This window comes from Camelina sativa, chromosome 9, assembly GCF_030686135.1.
Source record: "Camelina sativa cultivar CO46 ecotype springtype chromosome 9, ASM3068613v1".
In the NCBI taxonomy this organism is placed as follows: Eukaryota; Viridiplantae; Streptophyta; class Magnoliopsida; order Brassicales; family Brassicaceae; genus Camelina; species Camelina sativa.
The window spans coordinates 31,294,673-31,318,591 of record NC_141888.1 but is presented as its reverse complement, the minus strand read 5'-3'; the positions used below and the strand labels follow the sequence as shown (position 1 = coordinate 31,318,591).

Genomic DNA, 23,919 nt, shown 5'->3' with positions numbered 1-23,919 from the left:
GGCGACCCCTTGGTCGTTTGGCACCCAAAGTAGCAACCAAAGGCGCATGATCCGAGGCTCTCATTGGCAAATATTCTGTAACAGTATCTGGAAAAAGATCATGCCAATCCGCATTGCCCAAAGCCCTATCCAGACGACACCGAATAGGTTTCTTATCTCGCCAACCTCGCCAAGACAAACAATTTCCCAAATAGGGAAATTCCACAAAACCGCAGTCCTGGATCATTCCATTAAAAGAGAGAAAAGAGGAGGCATGTCTGAGTTTTCCCCCACGTTTCTCATGATTACCGGTTAATTCATTTAAATCCCCAATTATAAACCAAGGAGTAGAGCGAGTTGTACTAATCCGCACCAGCCTTTCCCAAACCAAATCCCTCTTTTGAGGCACAGGATCTCCATATACAAAAGATAAATGAATAATACGTCCTTTATAAACTGCTTCGACATCAATTAACCGATTAGACTCATACAAAATTGAAACATCAAAATCATCTTTATTATAAAATAAAGCCAATCCACCACTTGAACCAACAGGTTCTACAGTTTTTAAATTATTATAGCCAAAATGGCCTACAAATTTTTCCAAAAAAGAAAAGGATTTTTTTGTTTCCATAAGAAATTAAAAATCTGGCCTATGCTTATTCCAGAGATCTCTAAGATTCTCTATAGTAGCCTTATTCCCCAACCCCTAACAATTCCAACTCAAAACATTCATGGAATAAACTTTGGTTTTGGTGGCTTAGCCCCACCTATTCCTCCCTTGGGCCCTTCCTAGGCCTTTGGGCCGACACCACTCTCCCCACCAACCGCTCGCTGAGCGGGGCGCTTCCTCGGAGAAAGCAACATCTGAGCAATCCTCTTTTTTGCACTTACCCCTCGTAGCAAAGTTCCCTTACCACGCCTAGTCTTCTGCCCAGTAACTAACGTTGAAGCGACCTCCACCTCCACCCCCTGAACATCATCCGCACCCCCCATCTCCTCCTCCAGATCATCAAACAAGTCTGGGTCGTCCTCCGCATCCCCCACATCCTGCGCTTTTCCACGCGGAACCATTTCAGCATCAAAGTCACCACTCTGTGTGTCCCCATCAACCAATATCTTCTCACTCGAGTGCTCCTGTTGAGCATCTTGAAGACCTAAATCCACATGAGATATCCCATCCCCAGCAGAGTCCATAGCGAGAAGAGCAATACCCGACACCTGCTCATCAACTGTACCCCCCGGGACCTCCCCAAGATCAATTGCTGGCGCATCCACGATCTGTCCCTCTTCCATTGCACCACCATCAGCAACTACGGCCAAAGAGGACCCTATGGGAACCACCGGTGCACTCACATCTTGAAATAAGGCCTTCTTGACCACTTTCTGAACCGGATCCTGGACCAAACCCATACTCTGCACCACCTGTGGGTTTATAGACTCTGTAACCGAAGCTACCACGTTGTCTTGCCGTTGCCGTACCTAACCCCCCTCCGCATCTGGATGCCTCCGATCATGTGAACTCCGTGAAGAGGATGTCCCCTTATGTCGAGAGGTCCTACCCTGAAAAGCCTCTGCTTTAGCCCTCGGACCGCCATACGTTGACCCCTTGTGTCCCCCTTTGATGTAACTTGGACCCCTCCGTGCTTCCACCAGAACCGCTCCCTTGTAGCTCATGAACTCCCCCTGATCCTGAGTAGCCTCAGACCCCACGCGTTCACCACCCGCTGTCACCCGCTTGGTCTTGGGACAAACAGTCTCATCATGACACAAACTGAAGCAGACCTTGCACCAACCATACAAACGCTCATAATCGAGCTTGACAATCGTCACTTCACCATTATAAAACTTGATATCAGTCTCAAAACAAAGAGGCTTGAGGCCGTCGATAGTAACACGCACTCGCCCTCTATCAATATCCACTTCGTCAACAATCCCCAATGCCGAACCAATACCACGAAATGTTGGCACAGCCCAAAACTGAATGGGGACATCTGAGACACGCACCCAAAACCGGAGAGAGGACGGATAAGCTGGATCCACCACTGGTGTCCATCTTACCAACGAGACCATCCATGAATCAAAATGGAATGGTTCCATCTTCAAAACCGCCTCAATGTCCGCTTCTTCCTCAAAATCAAATTGGAATTTCCCTGATCCCAAGTCTGCTCCCGCTACACGCCCCTCCACTTGCCAGATCCTTGGCAACACAATCAACAAGGATTTCATATCCTGCACTTGCGGATTGAAACAGCGACCGATCACCGTTTTTGAGTAACCAGCAATAAGGTCTGAGTTATCAAAATATGGAATCTTTATCCTCCTTCGTGGTTGCACGGCTTCCTCCGACGAAACCACCGAACCCTTCCCCAACAAAATACTCTGTGACATGATAAAACCAAACAGCTTCGAACCAAGAGCAACAGAAACACTGAAACAAGAGCAACATAAACACTGAAACAAGAGGAAAAAGATGACTCAAAATGAAACCGTATACCTCCCGTTTGTGTCTGTGTCCCTTTATACCCCAAGCGATACCAGCTATAAACGCACCACAAATATGTGATATCAATCAGAAGAGATCCGATCCTGACCAGGTGGAAACTAAATCCCAAGGGATCCGACCCTTTCCAAACATCCCCCGATTCGACATAATCTCCATAAAGACCAGATCGCGCCTTCCCAGTATAATTAAAACCAGACATGGAAACTAAAACCCACAGAGAATCCCGTCGACATCCCGTACAGTCTCCAAGCAAACCGACCTTCCCCGAATAAAACTCCCACTCACGAAGATCCCATCCTTTCCCAGATTGGGATCGCCCAGATCCACCAAATCGTAATCCCGTGGGATCCCCTTGTTTCCAAAACCAGAGCAAAAACCCCAAAACCAAAAGAAAAACCCGCCCGTGAAACCATTGCTCTTCCCATACAGAGACCCAAATCGGACCCTTATCCAGCTAAAGAAGAAATCTTATCGGGTCAAACCCCTAGAATCACCATTGTAATCGCCGCTTGAGAGAGTTTTTTTTTTCTTGGTTAATTACTTGTAAAATTTGAATTAATTGCGAAAATTTAGTTGAATTAACGAAAAAAGGAAAGAGGTTTAAATCAACAAAAAAAGGGAAAGAGGTCTAAACCATGGTTTAGTTTCAAAGTTGCTGCGTCTCCAATTGTTTATAAAAATGTCTTTTGGTTTATATAAATTGATAGAGATGGATGCTCGGAAGCCAAAACTGTGCAGGGTGCATTATGCCTGGAAAAATCATACGTGTCCCGTTCGCAGGAACGAACGTAACGATGCATGCGTAGCAGCTTTCAAAGAGAAAAGGCAACATGTTTTTGGATGCTGGTGTAATGTAGCAAGTGAAGGTCTTTCTTGCTTATGTAATACTCATGCTTGCTAAATATTGTTATAGCTAGCTCCATATATGTACTCAAAAATATACTATTTCTTAACCCATAATTAATAGATAATAATAAAAGCTATGGAAGCTTTTGACATGAAACATGTAATGAAAAGAGATTTTATGAATAAAATTAAAATATGTTTAAAATAAAACATGAAAATTATATTCTCAAATGATACGCCATTTTTCAATGTACAAATGATTTTTAATTTCAGTCTGTTTGGCTCATTATTTATATTTATCCCTATTCAGTTTTCAGTGGCATTTCATTGTAATAATGTCTTAATCTGTGTCTACTTATTAAAAATGCTTTCTTTTTAATAGTATAGATGCACTTATGTATATTATGTATTAAGTATTATTTGAATTACCAAATGACTAATGAGTCTTCTTCTTAATTAAGTAACCATATAAATATGTGGACACATTGGTGAAGAGTTGATACAATCAATGTTATCTCCTCTTTATTAATTGGGAAGTACCTTACGAAAACAACCTTAGTAATTATTCTAGTTATGAGATATGGTTTTTTTAAGCAATCACTACAAGAAAACACCAAAAATCGGAAGGTATCGACAACATACAATAAGAGACGGCACTGAAATTAAAAAGGAAAGAAAAAGGCTTTTGGTAGAAGGATCTAAAGAGGAAGCAACGTTTAGAGGAGATATTTAAAGAAAAATGAGGATGGAGGAGTGTGATCTAATATTTATGGCTTTGGCCTAACTGATAAATAAGTGGGAGAACTGGAAGCGTTTGATCTCGAAAGAAGAATATAGAATTGATCTTTGCCATTTGCCAAGTGGCACCTAGAGGAGAGATTTTGAAGACCTTGATGATATGACTTACTCTAAGATGTTTTTAATTTTGATGAGATGGATGGCTTTAGGAGATTCAATAGACTTCTTTTATTAGTAAGTAATATTTCTTTCTTTTAAGTCAGATTCGAGGTAACATATCAATCTCTTAGTAGTTGTGATGTTACCAGCAAAAAAATATGTCAGTGATCAATGAATGCTTTATCAATAAAAAAAGAAGGAATTTTTAATTGGATAGAAAAAAACTGCAACTATAAAAAAGGAAAGCATATTCATACTATAGTTTTATTTTAATTTTGTTGTACACATTTATAGTTTTAAAAAAAAATGTATTGTGGAGATCATGAGAGGACCACCTCATAGAAATGAGGGATGGAGATGGTCTGATAAGTCTACATATATACTCGAGTGGAGTCACTGATGGCTATTGGTTAACATGGTTCTGTTTTTAATTTGCTAATTAAGAATGTTTAACATATATATAAAAAAAACATCTTCGTAACCATATTTTCAACAAACATTTAGTTTTCTTGTTTTTTTTCTTTTCTTCTGGAAACTAAGTTTGGGATATGGCCATAATGTCATATCATTTGCTTAAACAAATATGGTGCAGGGTTACTCTCACTCAAGTTCGGGGTCTTCTACTATTTCGTCTTTTAATGTGTTCTCCTCCGCATCAACAGAGTCATCAGTGGTACGAGGTCCGCTTGTGGAGGCTTCGCTCTGCCAAGTGAATTTCCTTAAAGCCTTCAGCTTCAGGTTCAGTGCTGAGAAGTTTGGGTCCGACAACAGGTTTTTCATTGCGGTCTTTTCCTCGAGGACACTCACGACCAGCGACATTTTTGGCCTTAACGCCGGGGACGTGTTAGTGCACATTAGCGCCACGTTCAAGATCACCATCGCTTCCTCTTTTGAGTAAGCTGAACCTAGCACTGGATCAACCAGGTCTAGTAAGCATCCCATGTCTTGCAAAACGTAAGCCTACACGTGAGAAGGAAGAGAGAAACCAAAGTTACTAGATCTGTGGTTTATTTTTTCACTTAATAACAGTTTTTTTTTAAAGCAGAGGAATAGATGGAAACTGTTTACCCGATCAAGAAGGCACTCCAAGTTTTCGCTTGGTTTCACGCTTGAGTTACTCTTTCCACTGACAATTTCAAGGGCAACAACGCCAAAGCTATAAACATCAGCTTTTTCAGTCAAGTAACCACGCATGGCGTATTCCGGAGCCATATATCCTCTATAACATGCAAATGTATTAAGAGTATCAAGAAAAGTGATTTACCCTTGAGAACTTTAATACTTGGAACTCATTAGTAAAAAAAAAAAAAAAAAAAAAGACAAAGTTTACGGTGTTCCAGCGATACGAGTTCTGATGTGTGTGTTGTCATCATCATTTAGCTTTGCCAAACCAAAGTCAGAAATTTTTGCGTTGAGATCCTCATCGAGCAACACGTTGCTCGCCTTTATATCCCTGTGCACAATCTTGATCACAGAACCTTCATGGAGAAATGTTAGTCCTCTTGCTATGCCTAAGCAAATCTTCTTCCTTGTTGGCCATTCTAATTGCAGTCTCGATCCTGTGAATATTTTTTTTTTCAGAAAAAAAAATTATCATAGGGACTTTTAGCTTTCATGCATGTCACCGGATCATAGATATATATACATGGTTTCTATCGAAAAGTTTTGAGGAAACTAACCAAATAGAGCACGAGATAGACAGTTGTTCTCCAGATACTCGTAGACCAATATCAGTTGCTTCTTCTCCACACAACATCCATATAGTTTCACAAGATTTGGATGTTGTAGAGATGAGATTATTCCTAATTCATTCACAAACTCACGGCTTCCTTGCTTGGAATTTGAAGACAATTTCTTAACTGCAATCATTCTCCCCTCTGACAACTCGCCCTGCACCAAGAGAAAGAGCCACTCTAATGATCTCTTACAAAATGTAGCCATCTTTTAGGTTTTGTCAAAAACAGAGAAAGTTGAGGGATAACAACCTTGTAAACAGAGCCAAACCCACCCTCACCAATCTTGTTTGCTGCATCAAAGTTATTAGTGGCTGCTTTTATATGTCGAAGAGTGAAATTTCCGGTCTGGAGATCTAAACCCTTCAGCTCTGTATGGTTATAGAATTTTTTTTAAAAAAAAAATTCAAATTAAAGCGTTAGTAGACACAAAGAAGCAGCCTACACAAAAGTAGACCTAGCTAGCTAGTGTCTATCTATACCTCTGTCCATGGCATTTTTGTAAGACCTTCTTCTCCAGAAGCAAAACACTACGACAAGTATGATGACCAAAATGAAGATTACTGCTGCAACTACAATTCCTACAATTAGTAGGGTATTCTTCTTGCCATCATGCGTCGGAGGTTTGAAATCTGCCACAAACAAATTAAATGCCGTACGTACCATCTATCTATCTGCTAATAAGATTCCCCTTTAAGAAGTGAAAGCAGATTTAATTTGAAGTAAGATAACATACTAGGTTCAACTGATATAGCAGAGATCATTGGGCCATAAACTCCTCTAATTGGAAGCGTAGTTGTCCCTTTGCCAGCCCACCTCAAGCTGATCTTCAAATTGTGATTTGTTACATTTACCACAAATGTTTTTATGATTGGCTTGCCCGTACCACCAGCAGCTTCTTCAATGTTGAAGTCTTTGATCATCAACTTCTCCTGTGAGCAGTAGACAGTAGTTATATAAAAATAAAGTAAGAGTTTAGTTGTTATGATTTACATTTGTTGGATTCCACAGAGACGTACCTGAACATAAATATCGAACACTCGTCTGCCAAGACTGTAGAATGTACTGTCGCTGGTAAATATTATCTCTGCGAAGTGGAGACTCACAGTGTACTGCCCATTTCCCAGACAGAGTCCGTAGTAGGTCAACAAGAGAGGAGAAATCCTAGCCGTCTTGTAAAGAACAAAACGTGGAGACGAAGCATTGGCTGACAGTGTAGAGGTGTTAGCCACGGTGTAGTCATCCACTTCTGTAAGTTCATTTATGAAGTGTCCGGTGCTGCTAAACGCCCAGTGCTTGTGAGAGCCATAGACAAACGTAGAAGATCGTTGGCCCTCTATGTTAGCTTCGTATGTCTTTTCTTTATCAACTTTTGTTTCACCTCCTCCGCAGTTTATGTACAGCTTATATTTGTCTGCAAGAATTTTTCTTTATAAATTTTAATCAAGATGCAAATATATAAGGCTCTCAGAAAAGTGTTTGTAGCTTACACTTTCTTTCAGGCAAAAGGCAAGGGAAGTGTTGGAAGTAACAAGGGTAGCCCTTATATCTGAAATACCAAATTAAGAGGAAAACAGAAAGAAAAAAAAAACCCCCCATTATCATAATCAGTTCACTAATAAGCATAGCTGAAAAGAACAAAACACTTAAAGAGAGAATTAACCACAAAAACAGTCATCAACAAAAAAACAATCATATTTTTTTTATAAACACGCATGGTTTCTTACGATTCATTCCACATGGAAAAGCTTTCCACCAAATTCCTAGAAATGAAAAACAACATTATCATTTTCTGAAACGAACGTATAATGAGGAAATTGTTATGATTATGAGTTATTTGTGCAAACTTACGCATTATTAACTTGATCACAATCACCACTAGGAATTGAACTTTGAAGGGTGAAATTGTTGGAAGATATATCTCTGCACATAAAAGTAGAACAAAGATAATTTAAAATTAAATGTCTCTATATATATATATATATATATATACTTGACACAAATTAATTTTAGCAATATATATATATATATATCTTACATATATTTGTTGCTTTCGATAAAACTGTTTGGAACACCCCCTGTGAACTTGTTTCCTGCCAAGTAACTGATGATACAAATATATAGATTTTAAATTCTACCAAAAAAAGTAGATATAGATTTGAAAATATAATCTCCATAAATGGAGAAGATATTAAAACTACAGTAAAACTATATTTTACCTAAAACGAAGTTAGTACTTACATATAATCTGCTAACTTCAAGTTGGCCAATGATGATGGAATGTTGTTGGTTAACAGGTTAAAACTGAGGTCACTACACAGCAAACATGTTAAAAATCAACATATAATCAACATCATATATATATATATATATATTGATTTTAGCTCTATATAATCAAGTTAATTAAAAATCGAAGGCTTTTCTTTCCCCCTTCAATGTATCTTGATGACTTACAGTGTTTTGAGTCTCGTCATATCTCCAATATATTTTGGAATTCGTCCGTTTATGTTGCATCTCCTCAACTCCCTGCATGCATATCCAAGGTTAAATGTTATCTAATTAGATATCTTTTTACTGCATACAAAACAGAAAAAAAATTGTGTTCTATATATATAACTCACAATACAGTGAGAGACTTCAAATTCTGCAACGGAGGGAAGGGCGACGATTTTCCACCTAGATCGCTAATCTGGCTGTCATATTATATATACGTAATAAGAATAATGAAGCAACATTGTTTCAAGAGTAACCAGATTTGAAGAGAATAAAAATATTGGTGTGTACAGTTTGAACAAGCTAGTCAGGGCTGAAGTACTGGAAGGTAATGGACCATCCAAACCGCTACCAAACATCTCCCTACAAAACAATATTTCAGTGCATATATTTTCCATGAGAAGCTAAATCGATCGAGAGCACTAGTGATCTTACAGATGATATAACATTGTCCAGTTTCCAATGAATTCTGGTATTCGCCCAGTAAAGTCATTATCACTTATCCTCCTAACCAGACGACAAATACAACCAAAAGAGTGAAATCGTTAAATTTAAATAACAAGGGAATTAATTTACTCTTTGTTTTTTGTTTTTTTTTTTTGTGTGTGAGTTTGATCATGATAATATTAACCAAATGTCAAAGAACTATATATAAAATATATCCTTACATGAAGTGCAGGTTTTTAAGGAGTCCAAGCTGTTCAGGTAAAGGACCACTGAAAGAATTTGAAGACAGCGATCTGCCGCCAAAAATAAAAATCAGATAGATAAAAAAAAAAGGATAAATAGTAACTAACGACTAAAAAAAGTATACAAGATTGAAAACGATATGAACGAGAGAGTGTCAAGAAATTTACAATTCTTCCAGATTAACCAAATTTCCAATCTCAGGAGGGATTGGTCCTGAAAATTGGTTTCCTTCGAGTTCCCTACATAATTATATATTTCAAATGCTCAAGTTAAATTCTTAGAACGTCAAGAATCATAACTAAAACATTATGAGCAAATATTAAGTCACATTAATAAAAGTCACTGGCTCAATTATGCAGAAATTTACAGAATTCGGAGTGATGTAATGCTGGTTAACACTTTCGGAAATGGACCCGTTAGTCGGTTCCCCAAAAAAGATCTGCATGTGTCCATTGAACCAACAAAGACATCGATCATTTAGTTAATATTAACTAATTAATTACACAACAATTAAAAATAAATAACAGTAGTGATCTTACAACTTTTCCAAATGCATTGATCCCCATTCCTTTGGTATTGATCCAACAAGACAGTTACGACGAAGGATCCTGCACAAATTAAGTGGTATATACAACGTACGCGTCAAGAATCATTGCACAAATACTATGTTACATTTAAATTTAATTATAGTCTATTTGCTTCTTTTTTTTCTTCTTTTTAACAGAGTTTTGAGATAACGGAGCTGAGAGAACTTACAGAGTTTTGAGATAACGGAGCTGAGAGAACTCTGGGGGGATAATGCCTGTCAAATTCTGCGACGTCAAAACTCTGCAGAGAAAGCAAAAAAAAAAATTGTGGTCTCTGTATCAAAAATATATGACTTGATTATTGATTCTGAAAATGCATGATTAGGTCTTCCTTGGGTGACAAACTATATTTATAAGCAGGAACGTTTTGCTTTCTTCTCGAATAGATGTCGCAACCGCACTACTAGAGAGACTCATGAATAACTAGATAATTAAAGTTAAATTTTTAAAAAATCCAAGATAGATCCAACACCACTATAAGAATGACCATTTTGTAATATATATATATAAGTGGTGGAGAAAAATGACTTAGCTTACATTGAAATGACATGACACGTCGATGAGTTGTGGGGATCAATGAAACAATCACAAGTGAGAGTGCTCTTTTGAAGTAGATTAGAGTTTACAATCCAGTTTCCTTTCCCACTGCATGGATCGTTGGTAAAGTCCCAATCTCTTTTCTTCATCTTCTTTCCTATCTCTTTCAATAGAGCTACTGCCCATTCTCAACCATTAATTATCATCATCATCCATGCACCAAAATATGAATCAGATTATAGTCAAAAAGAGGCCAACAATAAATATATCGTATATGACGTTGTAAGAAAAAACTAATAAAAATAGTAGCACCTTCATCACCGTGGAGCTTCATGGTGTTACAAGATTCAAAAATCCCACTGAAAAACAATGTTATGATGATAACGCAATACATAGAATGGGATGTAACCATGTTCCTATTGTAAAGAGCGAGAGGGAAAGCGAAAACCAAAGAGAAGATGTAAAGAGTGATAAAGAAAGACAGCTAAAGCCAAAGAGGAGATGCGCAGTGATGATGGATATGGAGTAGTCAGTTGTGTCAATCTTCTTTTCAGCATTTAATTATTAAGGTTTTGAGGAGTAGGGTTTGTTGTTAAGGTCATCAATCATTTATTTCAACTTTGAAATCGTTTGATCGTTTTTGTTATTGCTGCTTACTTACACCCGTAACATACTTGCCACGCCCATACCATATTTTAATAGTCCCGTCCAGTTCGACGAACTAAACTGAAAATATCGACTATATATGCACTGAGAAATATTAATTCATGTATCTAATATTATTACCCAAATAAAAAATATTATTGCTCTGATGCTTTCTGGATTTTGTTGAATGATATATTTTTTTTTTTTTACCAATTACAAAGTTTGTGTTTTTATTTTATTTTCAGATAAATGTCATTGAAATTGCTAAGTACTCCAATATCATGTAAGATCAAGATCATCGATCCATATTTCAATTAATTATATTTATATTTAAAACAAACATATGTTCTGTTTTGTTTGGTTATTAATGAATGTGATTACATGTATATATATAGTAATCTCAAATAAAGGTGTTGACTTAGCTCCACCCTTATCTTTTAATAGATTTAACTATTTTTATCATATGTGGGTCTATTTATCACCGACCGGTGTTAAACAATAAATGAAAACTTATAGTACGAGTTTTTGAGAGTAAAGATAACCTTATAGTTATGAGATCTACTAAGTTATTTTTGTTTTCTTATATTATCATGTTTCTTATTTTGAGTCAGATTCGAGGTACGTACCACCATATCAATCTTTTACTAATTCTGATTGTTTACCAGCAAAAAAATTAGAATTTTTTATTAGATGAAAGAATTCTGCAACTATGAAAAAGGAAAATCTTATAATACCATGTATAGTAATGTGTTGTACGATTCTAGTTTTTTTAAAAATATATAATTACAATGTCTTGTGGTTCATATATATACTGTATTGTTATGTAACAGAGATGGAAGCTCAAAAGACGAAAGTCTGTAAGATAAATGAATTATGGATAGATCGATTTCACAGGTGTACCGGTGACAAGAAAAAAAACGAGGCTGAATGTGTAGCAGCTTTTGCGTCTAGTAGAAAAAAAGCATTTCAGTGCAGTTGTCGAGAGCATACTGAAGCTCTTTTTTGCACTTGTAATACTCATTGCTAAGTTTTATTATACCTTCACAATAAAATATATTGAATAAGACTATAAGAGAAAAGAGTGGGTGGTTATGTTAACAAATAAAAAAAATAATACATGAGTGAAAATAAATGTCATATCAAAGTTTCATACTTTTTACTTTGTTAAAGTCAATGCACTTATGTATATTATGTATTATACTTTTTACTTTGTTAAAGTCAATGCATTTATGTATATTATGTATTAAGTATTATTTGAATTACCAAATGACTAATGAGTCTTCTTCTTAATTAAGTAACCATATAAATATGTGGACACATTGGTGAAGAGTTGATACAATCAATGTTATCTCTTCTTTATTAATTGGGAAGTACCTTACAAAAACAACCTTAGTATTCTAGTTATGAGATATGGTATTTTTAAGCAATCACTACAAGAAAACACCATAATTCTAAAGGTATCGACAACATACAATAAGAGACGGCACTGAAATTAAAAAGGAAAGAAAAAGACTTTTGGTAGAAGGATCTAAAGAGGAAGCAACGTTTAGAGGAGATATTTAAAGAAAAATGAGGATGGAGGAGTGTGATCTAATATTTATGGCTTTGGCCTAACTGATAAATAAGTGGGAGAACTGGAAGCGTTTGATCTTTGATCTGAAAAGAAGAATATAGAATTGATCTTTGCCATTTGCCATGTGGCACTTAGAGGAGAGATTTTGAAGACCTTGATGATATGACTTACTCTAAGATGTTTTTAATTTTGATGAGATGGATGACTTTAGGAGCTTCTATAGTCTTCTTTTATTAGTAAGTAATATTTCTTCTTTTGAGTCAGATTCGAGGTAACATATCAACGTAATAGAAGTCTGGGGAGTAGGTTTTGTTGTTAAGTTCATCAATCATTTATTTCAACTTTGAAATCTTTTGATCATTTTTGTTGTTGCTGCTTACCAGGGGCGGAGCTACGTTGATGTAAAGCGGGGCAGTTGCCACTGTCAAAATTTTAGAAGGTAGAGTTATTTATTACAATTTTAATTTATGCCCCTGTTAAAAATTTACTCAATGCCCCTGTTACTTTATTTTTCTATACTCACGTTTAACTATTGTGTTAGTAAAACACGAAAACCCAATTCCTCGTAATAATATTTCTAAGCCCATTTAGTTGGCAAAAATGTATTACAAACTTATTTCTTTTTGGTACATTACAAACTAAAAATTAAACGTGAAACATGCATGACTCTTTAGCTTCCCTATTCTCCGTCAAACGTAAAATATTATATTCAGATAATTTTCTTCTATGTTATTGTTTTATTTATTACTTGGAGTAACCTTAGTAGAAATAAAAGAAAATTTTAATAAAATTAATATTAAGTGGTTTTTTAAATTTTATTTCAATTTTTTTTTTGTATTTTTTAGCTCGTCGAAACTATGGTAAAGAATTGGTATTATGTACAGTATGCTTATAAGACATGATTTTAAAATATTTTATTTAATTTTTATAGTTTAAAATTATTGCTACGGGTAAAATTATTTTCTAGATCCGCCACTGCTGCTTACTTACACCTGTAACGTACTTGACACGCCCATACCATATTTTAATAGGCCCGTCCATTTCGACGAACGAGACTGAAAATATCTACTATGCACTGAGAAATATTAATTCATGTATCAAATATTATTACGCAAATAAAAAATATTATTGGTCTGATGCTTTCTGGATTTTGTTGAATGACTCTTTTTTATTTTACCCAAATAAAATATTATTGCACTGAGAAATATTAATTCATGTATAAAATATTATTACGCAAATAAAAAATATTAATTCAAAGTTTGTGTTTTAATTTTATTTTTAGATAAATGTCATAGAAGTGTGGTTGTAATATTTGGTGTTGTTGCTCATTGCTCATTGCTAATTACTCCAGTATCATGTAAGATCAAGATCATCAATCCATCTTTTAATTAATTATATTTATATTTAAAACAAACATATGTTCCGTTTTGATTGGTTATTAATAAATGTGATTACATCTATACTATTAATTGGGGAGTACAAAACAAGATTTTGGAAAAAAAATATCATATATCCATGTTGCCAAACATGTCCAATTGCTTGTATAATTAAAAAAAAAACAATATATGGTAAACAAAATCTGTTATTCGAAAATCTAATATTTATGGAAACAATAATTACGAAATTAATTATAAAATTAAAATTAGCCGATATTTTTGGAAATGGTTTAAAGTTGTTACCATTAAAGCAAACTATTAAATTTGAAATTGTATATATAACGTAAATGGTTCTAGATTTTGAGATATTTATAGAAATCTAATTTAATATTTGAATATTATTTTTTATTTTAGATTTTTAAATTTTCTTAACCAAAAAAACTATGTTAATTCATTCATCTTAATACATATGAGAAAAACAGAAAAAAATATGAAAACCTTAGTATATATTTACTATATATCTATACTATTAAAATATGAAAACCTTAGTATAGATGTGTATACAAACAATTTTTTTCAAAAAATGAATATAATCAATTTGTTTGATATATAAGAAAATCACAATTTAAGTCTACAGCCATATAAATAGAAACGATAATTACTCAATATCTTTGAAAGCTATTTAGAGTTTGGTTCCATAATAATCAAAGAATTAAAGTCAAAAACTATATATATATATATGTAAACATATTTGATTTGGTTTTATATTGTGAGATATTTACGGAAATAAAAAAATCAATTTAATACATTAGATAAAACAAATAATTATTTAGTTTAGATTTGCAATATTTTCTAAACGAAATTAAAGTAATTAATCATGATTAGTATATATAGAAAGAATTAAAAATCAAAATGTTATATATGTAAAAATAATAATTTGATTATATATTAAAAGATATAGAAAAGTGTATGTAGAGTCTCACATTGGCTAAATATATTTATACTATTAAAAGAGAAATATTTTTTACTATATAGTCATAAAGTTTTCTATTATTAAATGTAATGTCATTCAAGTTAGAACAAACAAAAAACAGAAAAAATGGTAGTTTGGTCAAAATAAAAACTAAAAAATCCGTGGATCTTAAAATGACCCGGTTCATTTGTAGTCGTGTTAAATAAAAAATATGCGGATCCTATGCTATCCGGTTTGAAAGGATTTGGATCCTACCCAGCGGAGATAAAAAAATAATACTAACTACAAGCATATTTAATCCCTAAAATCATTCAAACTATTTAATGCATTTAAATGAAACTATCCAATTACAAACAACAAATTTAAAATTTAAATTTATAAAAAGTAAATTTGTTACTATCAAAATCGGGAAATTAAATTTAAACTTATATATGTAAACATATTTATTTTAGTTATATATTTTGAGATATTTACGGAACAATAAATATATTTAAATTTTGATTTCTTTTTTTTCCTAAAATCTGTATATCAAACTTAAAATGAACGAAATCTAAAACAATGACGAATATCTTTTTGTGTTAATACATTAAATATTTTGTATTAGGAAACCCTAACTAATCTAATCACTATATAAGACTCTATGATTAATAATAAACTAGGATATATCCCGTGCTTTAAGCACGGGTCAACATTTAAAAAAAAATATATAATGTAATAATAAAAATTATTGTTTTATTTTTTAAAAAATAATTTTGTTTGAGATAATATTTATTTTTAATTGTTATGTAAATCTATTAGTCTATTTGAATACTAATTATTTTAGAATATTATAGTATTTTATTTTTGACGTATTATTACAGTTTTATATTGTTTATTTGTTGTATTTGCATAATATTTTGTGAAATATAAAATAGTAATTTTAATATTATAATTGTGAGTAAATAAAAATTATTAATTTATCATCAATATAAATTTAGTTTTACCAACCTGCCAATATGGAAATTAAAACACACATTTTCATACATTGAGTAATATATCTTCATTTTACAAAATTTAAATCACAACATATGCAGAAAAAAATATGTATTTTATTAATTATAAGTATTATATGAAAGTTCTAAACAATTTGTAAATAAAATAAAATAAAAATGATAGGAGAATCATAATTTGAAATCTTAACAAAATCTTCGAATTTAGTTATTAAAAATAATTGTATTGTATACTTAGATATAAAATCTTAGTTTTTAAAATTCTGATTGGTTTATATATTTAAAAAAAAAAATAATTAGTATTTTCGTCCATAATTTATTAGAGATATAAAATATTTTTTAAAGATTTTTGTAGATTTTTTAATATTTGATATGTGAGTGTTTTTTATTTTTAATTTAATTATATTTATTTAAATTAGTTAATTAAACTTAATTAATTTTTTCTAATGGCAATTGAATGTAATTTTTTACATATTTTAAGGTTAGTTTCATATTTGTACTTCTCAATTAATATAGTAGGATAATCATAAGAATGCTTGCACAAAGAGGAGTTGCGAAAGAAAAAGCAGTGATGATGGATATGGAGTAGTAAGTAGTGTCAATCTTCTTTTCAGCATTTAATTATTAAGGTTTTGAGGAGTAGGGTTTGTTGTTAAGGTCATCAATCATTTATTTATTTTATTATTATTTTTTTTTAAAAGGCTTTCAATTATAAACATATAATGCCCAATGGGCTATTTCCGGAGTAGGCCCATTACAGAAATCCCAGAAGGTCCAACTCATTTACATCAAACCGGACTAAACCGTTAGAAAAACAAAACCGGCCGGGTTACAACAACCGGATTAAACCGGCTACACATGAAACCCTAATCTACAAAACGAAGAACTCGTTTTGTAGCCGCCGTCCATAATTGCGGATGCTCGATCTGGACGATGGTAACCGAACGAAGATGGTGATCCAAGATCCGTTTGCCATCCCGCCACCATGGAGCCGTTTTGAGAAGGAGGAAGAGATCCGATCTGTCATTCGTCGTGGAGGATTCCATGCTCAGTCGTGAGAGACAGAGAGGCAGCAGGGAGTAGATGAGAGGACCATCGACGGTGGCTTAGCTTCACCAGATCGGAGATTACCTCTCCTATCATAACCGATCCGGCAAAACCTCCAAAATCTCCGATCTCCAGATCTATCTACCCTCTTCTCTCGTTCTTCGCCGTGGATCTCCCTCTTCCTCTCCGCGTAGCAACACTTCCGGCAGAGCTCTTTACCGTCGGCGTCTCGCAGATGCTTCTCCTTTCCACCGCTCCCTTGATTTCGTCCAACAGCTTCGCCAGGATGATGTAACAAGTCGCGAATGAAGTACCATGAACCGGAGGGTCCTCACCGCCACCGGAATTTACGGAGGACCCGACGTCAGCGCACGAGATTGTGGTCAGACGAAGTAGATTTTTTGAGAGAGAAAAATCGCCGCGTGTAGCTCACTCACCCGATTTTTCTCTCTGATTTTTTGTGAACGTTTGTTATAATCTGTTTTTTTTCTCTCTGAATTTTTTGTGAACGTTTGTTATAATCTGTTTTTAGAAAAGATGTCATCAATCATTTATTTCAACTTTGAAATCGTAATGATCATTTTTGTTGTTGCTGCTTACTTACACCCGTAACGTACTTGACACGCCCATACCATATTTTAATAGGCCCGTCCAGTTCGACGAACTAAACTGAAAATATCGACTATATATGCACTGAGAAATATTAATTCATGTATCAAATATTATTACCAAATAAAAAATATTATTGCTCTGATGCTTTCTGGATTTTGTTGCATGAATCTTTTTTATTTTATTTTTACCAATTAAAAAGTTTGTGTTTTTATTTTATTTTCAGATAAATGTCATTGAAGTCTGGTTGTAACATTTGGTGTTGTTCTCTAGTATTATGTAAGATCAAGATCATCAATCCATATTTCAATTAATTATATTTATATTTAAAACAAACATATGTTCTGTTTTGATTGGTTATTAATAAATGTGATTACATGTATATATATATAGTAATCTCAAATAAAGGTGTTGACTTATCTCCATGGCTCCACCCTTATCTTTTAATAGATTTAACTATCTTTATCATGTGTGGATTTATTTATCAGTGTTAAACAATACTCCATCTATTTCAAAATATAAGATGTTTTAGTAGAGACACGCATATTAAGAAAAAGTTACTTTTAAAAAGTTTAACCAATCATATCCACGACTGCATAATATAAAATATAAAATTAATCTAAAAGTTGCATAGAAAATTAGAAACATCCTATATTATGAAACAAAAATAATTCTCTAAACATCTTATATTATGAAACAGAGGGAATAGATGAAAATGTATAGTACGAGTTTTTAAGAGTAAAGATAACCTTATATTTATGAGATTTACTTCGTTATTCTTGTTTTCTTGTGTTATCATGTTTCTTATTTAGTGTCAGATCGAGGTACGTACCATATCAATCTCTTACTAGTTCTGATTGTTTACCAGCAAAAAATTTAGAATTTTGTATTGGATGAAAAAATTCTGCAACTATAAAAAAGGAATTCCTATAATATATACCATATATAGTACTGTGTTGTACGATTCTAGTTATTTTTTTTTAAATATAATTATAGTGTCTTGTGATTCATATATTGTATTGTTATGCAACATAGATGGAAGCTCAAAAGACGAAAGTCTGTAAGATACGTGAATCATGGCTGGATCGATTTCAGAGGTGTAATGGTGACAAGAAAAAGAAAGAGGCTGAATGTGTAGCAGCTTTTGCGTCTGATCAGAGCCGTGCCTACTTGAGAAAATAAGAAACATCCGCCTACGGCCTAATTCTATTTTATGTCAAACTGTAGGCACAATCAAACTTTCCTTGCACTCACGTAAGCACATTCCCATTAATATCTGATGGCTAATCTATAGTATTATTATAAAAAGTTTTAGTTTATTATTTTCTTTGTATTTGTCACTCACTTTTTCGTTTTCTTTTATCATTTTTTTGCCAAATCCTTACTATCTTTGTTATTTTTACGTATATTTGACAACTTTAAATACACAATAACTATGTTAGAGATCATATATACTATATTTTATTGACTTTCTGGAAAACTTTTGTCTATTAGTCACAAAACAATTTAAACGTTAATTATATATGTTTTCACCATTTATATTAAAATTACTTAACATACATTATTATTATATTAGTTAGAAAAAAAATTTAAATATGTGATCTTTTTGCCTATGGCCTCCAAAACTCTTGGCACGGCTCTGCGTCTGATTAAAAAAAAAGCATTTCAATGCAGTTGTCAAGAACATTCACTACAAGAAATTGAAGTATTTATAGCAGATTAATATAGCGCAAGACCTTTATGCTATAATTGTATATCTCTTAGTTTTAGATAGCGTTCGCCAAAATGCAAACGCTACGTATGGTTGGTCAGATTTTAATGTTGGAAACGTTTTGAAGAAATGTAGAATATATAGCATTGGTAAGTTTCGAAACGCTATGTATTGTTGACCAATTACAAAGTTTGTGTTTTTGTTTTATTTTCAGATAAATGTCATTGAAATTGCTAAGTACTCCAATATCATGTAAGATCAAGATCATCGATCCATATTTCAATTAATTATATTTATATTTAAAACAAACATATGTTCTGTTTTGATTGGTTATTAATGAATGTGATTAGATGTATATATATAGTAATCTCAAATAAAGGTGTTGACTTAGCTCCACCCTTATCTTTTAATAGATTTAACTATCTTTATCATATGTGGATCTATTTATCACCGGCCAGTGTTAAACAATAAATGAAAACTTATAGTACGAGTTTTTGAGAGTAAAGATAACCTTATAGTTATGAGATCTACTACATTATTTTTGTTTTCTTATATTATCATGTTTCTTATTTTGAGTCAGATTCGAGGTACGTACCATATCAATCTCTTACTAGTTCTGATTGTTTACCAGCAAAAAATTAGAATTTTTTATTAGATGAAAAAATTCTGCAACTATGAAAAAGGAAATCTTATAATACCATGTATAGTAATGTGTTGTAAGATTCTAGTTTAAAAAAAGATATATAATTACAATGTCTTGTGGTTCATATATATACTGTATTGTTATGTAACAGAGATGGAAGCTCAAAAGACGAAAGTCTGTAAGATAAATGAATTATGGATAGATCGATTTCATAGGTGTACCGGTGACAAGAAAAAAAACGAGGCTGAATGTGTAGCAGCTTTTGCGTCTAGTAGAAAAAAAGCATTTCAGTGCAGTTGTCGAGAGCATACTGAAGCTCTTTTTTGCACTTGTAATACTCATTGCTAAGTTTTATTATACTTTCACAATAAAATATATTGAATAAGACTATAAGAGAAAAGAGTGGGTGGTTATGTTGACAAATAAGAAAAATAATACATGAGTGAAAATAAATGTCATATCAAAGTTTCATACTTTTTACTTTGTTAAAGTCAATGCACTTATGTATATTATGTATTATACTTTTTACTTTGTTAAAGTCAATGCACTTATGTATATTTTGTATTATACTTTTTACTTTGTTAAAGTCAATGCACTTTTGTATATTATGTATTAAGTATTAATATTTGAATTACCAAATGACTAATGAGTCTTCTTCTTAATTAAGTAACCATATAAATATGTGGACACATTGGTGAAGAGTTGATACAATCAATGTTATCTCCTCTTTATTAATTGGGAAGTACATTACAAAAACAACTTTAGTATTCTAGTTATGAGATATGGTATTTTTAAGCAATCACTACAAGAAAACACCACAAATCGGAAGGTATCGACAACATACAATAAGAGACGGCACTGAAATTAAAAAGGAAAGAAAAATGTAGAATATATAGCATTGGTAAGTTTCGAAACGCTATGTATTGTTGTCGCAAAGTTCGCCAAGTTCGTACAAGTTCACGCTATGTATACTTGTACGTGAGTATTTTATTCAACAACAATAAAATACTCACGTACAAGTATTTTAATTTCATAAGATTTCTGCAGACAACTACCTTCTTGTTGTTTTGTCAAGCAACCTTCTTGCGTAAGCTCGCTAACTCATTTCACTTTCCAACAATTTGCTTCAATAGCTCATAAGGTTTCAACTTTGGGTCCGATAAGATTTGGTTTCTATTTAATTCTTGAGATACGGTTGTTGGAGAAAAGTAGATAATTGAGATTTTATATTCAAATGCTAGAAAATGCTTGGTTGATAAGATCATGTACTCCTCTGCAGGAAGATGTCATGATTAGAATATATGCTAACTGGTGCTACTGAACAAAACCTGTTTGCATTATGTGAGAAAAAGAGGGATGGTCACACCACTAAGCTTCACAACTTTGGAGTGTCTTTGCAGCTTCAGTTGTAAGTTTCTTCTTCTTTTTCTTAAATATGAAAGTTGTTATCTTTAGTTTATGTTAATGTATGTTTTATTTTCTGCTCTTTCTTATTTTCTATGTTTGAACCAAAGCCGGACTATTTATAATATCTCGAAGGTTCTTTGTGCTGCATCAAAATAACAGACCATTAAACAAGGTAAGGTTTTAGTTTTCTCCAAAAAAGTTTGATGGTTTTGTTCCCAATTGATGTTACAAAGTTGTTTGCCATCTCGGCCATCAAATCCAATTAATTGGGACAAAAGAATATATATGTACATGTTTTTGTGCTATTTACTTTTTGTGAAGTCAAAGTTTGATGGTTTTTATCCCAATTGATGTCTCTGAAAATCTAGCTCTTTTTATTAGTGGTACATGTAACATTCTTCTTTTGCTAGCCGTAGAATCTGTCATTAACCTTTTTGGGTTGTTAATGTATGTCAATGTTTTGTTGTATAGAGTGTCGGTGAGACGTGATGGACTCAAGAGGCGCCTAAGGGCATTTCTCTGACCTATAAATAAGATACAGCTCATTCAACCAAAGTCTCGCCCTGAACCAGTTTCCAAAAACTCATCACCTAAGGTATAATTCTAAACCTTTTGTCTTTGATTTGTGGTGTTGGATTGTTGCATTTTGAGAATAAATTGTTGTAGTGATTAAATCTAAGATTTTTTTTTTACTGTTGATTGTAGAGTACTAGTGTTAGTGTAAGTAACAACACCAACACCATCAAAGGTGGAAAGAAGAAATGCATCCTCTTAAATTGCTCCGAAATAGGAGAAAAAAGCGCTAATGCTACCAAGGTTTGAGTAGAAGTTTCTTGGTGATGCACCAGTCTGGAGACCAAATTCAGAAGTCGAAATCATTGCTGTTGCATTAGCTACTACAGTGGCTTGGCCAAGTGACAAAATAGTTTTTATCTGAAACATTGTCTTTGTGTGTGTTACATAACTTGTTATCAGATGTGGCTTTGCTTAATAACTTGTTATCTCTTACTTTTTAGATGTGGCTTTGATAATATAAACATATCTTTTGTCATAAAAAAATATTTGGTTCGTTCATAGATTTATTACTGAAAGCAGGTTTCTGTATTTAGCAATTAGAAGAATACCAAAAATAACAGCACTACAAAAATGAATGCTATAGTAAAAACTGCTGTGTAGAAAATAAACAATAACAAAAAAATTAATGTTATTATAAACTCTATAACTGCATTAAAATGACCGCTATAGTAAATAACTCTATTGTAGTACAACAAAAAACCGTTATGTAAAGTGTCGGATCTACGATGACGGGGGTAGATATAGCGCTTATTAAAACGCTATAAAAACAATATATAGCGTTTATCGGGTGCTATAAATACTCTAAATTCTTGTAGTGATTATGAAGAACTTTACTGCACTTGTAATACTCCATGCTAAGTTTTACTTCTTTTTCTTGGACAAACATTTGCTTTCATTCCATTAAAGAAGAGAACAAATACAGAACAAGGAGGATTCTGAGAATCCATTGTTTAAAACAAACTTGAAATGGGCATTTTCCAGTACCAAAACAACAACGCAGCAAAGATAAACAAGGTAGTTAAGGTTAATTGACAATTGATTCTTAGAGAGCTTTGAGCCAAAAGCTATGAAGCATATTGGTACATGTGAGGTCAAAGATTATCGATACTTCTTCCATGATGGATGAAGAGATTGCCACTGTCGTAATAATATGACGAAGTAACGTTGAGTAAAGGGGCAAAGCTGTGATTCTCGCCGGCGTGAGAAGAGCTACACAGTGTAGAGCTTTGACAAGGGTTCAAGCAGGGGTGGAGATGCTCTGATGCTTGAGGTGGTTTGCTAGTTTCGCCGAGGCATGAGAACTGGACTTGGACAAGCCATAGCCATAAACAATGCTCAGACAAATTGGAGTCGGGAACCAAATACCATACAAACTCAAACAATAAGGTACATAAATCAAAGCCTTAAGGGATACTTTACCAGGGTTTTCAGAAGATGGAAGCTCTGCCATAGTAACAACGGTGAATTACTTCTACGACGGATTCCATAAGGATCGTAATCTTGACCACACCGTCGACTAGGTTTTGACTTCGACAATTGAGATATGAGACCATACCTAGGATTAAAAGGATTTGGACTTGAGGCACACCTAATGGGCTTAAAAAGTTGGAGCCTTAATGGGCCAAAAGCTAACTTAGGGTCCACCAAGGGAAACCATCAAACTTTAGATATCCACGGAGAGAGACTAAGGCGGCTGACCAGAAAGGGTTGAAAGGTTTGTCTTGAGCATGGCCTCACCGGAAGTAAACTATGCATCAATAGTTCGAGATGAGGTTGGTCCGATGTTGAGGTGGAAAGGCAAGAAGACTTAATCATTCCAGATTGCTTAGCAGTTGCCCCCAGAAGAAGATCGCCTTGCACCGTCGACGTCTCCCCTGAGCATGGCGCATCTGCTGGTCCAAGAGGGATACCTCCTGCCAGTAATGAAGCCCAGGTGAGGGTTCTTCAGGGGTGATGTGAAGTACAGATCAAGAAAATTTCAGATCCGAAAGAAGATCCGATTTTTGTAACTCGCTGACTTGCAGATGCTTCTGTTTTGGTGCTGCGGATAAAGGTTGAGAGAGGGAGTTCACCGGAAACCGCCTTTGTCCTTTGATTGATAA

General features: G+C 33.7%; 1 protein-coding gene and 4 long non-coding RNA genes across 6 annotated transcripts; 4 read left to right on the top strand and 1 right to left on the bottom strand.

The window, feature by feature from the left end:
- Positions 1 to 4,652: 4,652 nt before the first annotated feature.
- On the bottom strand, positions 4,653 to 11,160 carry LOC109126478 (putative LRR receptor-like serine/threonine-protein kinase At1g07650). 2 transcript variants are annotated; one of them, XM_087463935.1, is made up of 24 exons: positions 10,581 to 11,160; positions 10,269 to 10,446; positions 9,901 to 9,972; positions 9,684 to 9,752; positions 9,512 to 9,583; positions 9,312 to 9,383; positions 9,123 to 9,194; positions 8,890 to 8,961; positions 8,746 to 8,817; positions 8,583 to 8,654; positions 8,416 to 8,487; positions 8,203 to 8,274; positions 8,000 to 8,065; positions 7,813 to 7,884; positions 7,689 to 7,724; positions 7,452 to 7,510; positions 6,981 to 7,375; positions 6,698 to 6,893; positions 6,444 to 6,593; positions 6,214 to 6,332; positions 5,908 to 6,118; positions 5,559 to 5,787; positions 5,297 to 5,447; positions 4,653 to 5,188 (listed from the first exon to the last, which is right to left on the bottom strand). In XM_087463935.1, exons 1-24 carry the CDS (start codon positions 10,678 to 10,680, stop codon positions 4,829 to 4,831), a joined length of 3,039 nt encoding a protein of 1,012 aa, XP_087320061.1. In that variant the 5' UTR covers positions 10,681 to 11,160; the 3' UTR covers positions 4,653 to 4,828. The 2 variants fall into 2 exon arrangements, 1 of the variants encoding a protein (XP_087320061.1); XR_015565193.1 differs by lacking the exon at positions 5,559 to 5,787 and having other exon boundaries at positions 10,581 to 10,820.
- On the top strand, positions 5,048 to 5,567 carry LOC147939026 (uncharacterized). The gene is made up of 2 exons (XR_015565194.1): positions 5,048 to 5,182; positions 5,274 to 5,567. It is a non-coding gene; the product is annotated as an uncharacterized LOC147939026 (long non-coding RNA).
- A 246-nt stretch (positions 11,161 to 11,406) lies between the features above and the next one.
- On the top strand, positions 11,407 to 12,187 carry LOC147939025 (uncharacterized). Its single transcript, XR_015564962.1, has 2 exons — positions 11,407 to 11,531; positions 11,744 to 12,187. It is a non-coding gene; the product is annotated as an uncharacterized LOC147939025 (long non-coding RNA).
- Positions 12,188 to 19,655: 7,468 nt separating this feature from the next.
- Positions 19,656 to 20,473, top strand: LOC147939024 (uncharacterized). The gene is made up of 2 exons (XR_015567144.1): positions 19,656 to 19,778; positions 19,986 to 20,473. It is a non-coding gene; the product is annotated as an uncharacterized LOC147939024 (long non-coding RNA).
- Positions 20,474 to 20,564: 91 nt separating this feature from the next.
- Positions 20,565 to 22,321, top strand: LOC147939023 (uncharacterized). The gene is made up of 4 exons (XR_015567143.1): positions 20,565 to 21,242; positions 21,349 to 21,413; positions 21,713 to 21,836; positions 21,947 to 22,321. It is a non-coding gene; the product is annotated as an uncharacterized LOC147939023 (long non-coding RNA).
- Positions 22,322 to 23,919: the final 1,598 nt, after the last annotated feature.

Coding starts and splice junctions, on each gene's coding strand:
- LOC109126478 (XM_087463935.1), bottom strand. CDS start 10,680: ATGGTTACATCCCATTCTATGTATTGCGTTATCATCATAACATTGTTT. Junction 7,376..7,451: donor CCTTTTGCCTGAAAGAAAGT/GTAAGCTACAAA, acceptor AAATTCTTGCAG/ACAAATATAAGCTGTACATA. Junction 5,788..5,907: donor TCTATCTCGTGCTCTATTTG/GTTAGTTTCCTC, acceptor AAATATTCACAG/GATCGAGACTGCAATTAGAA.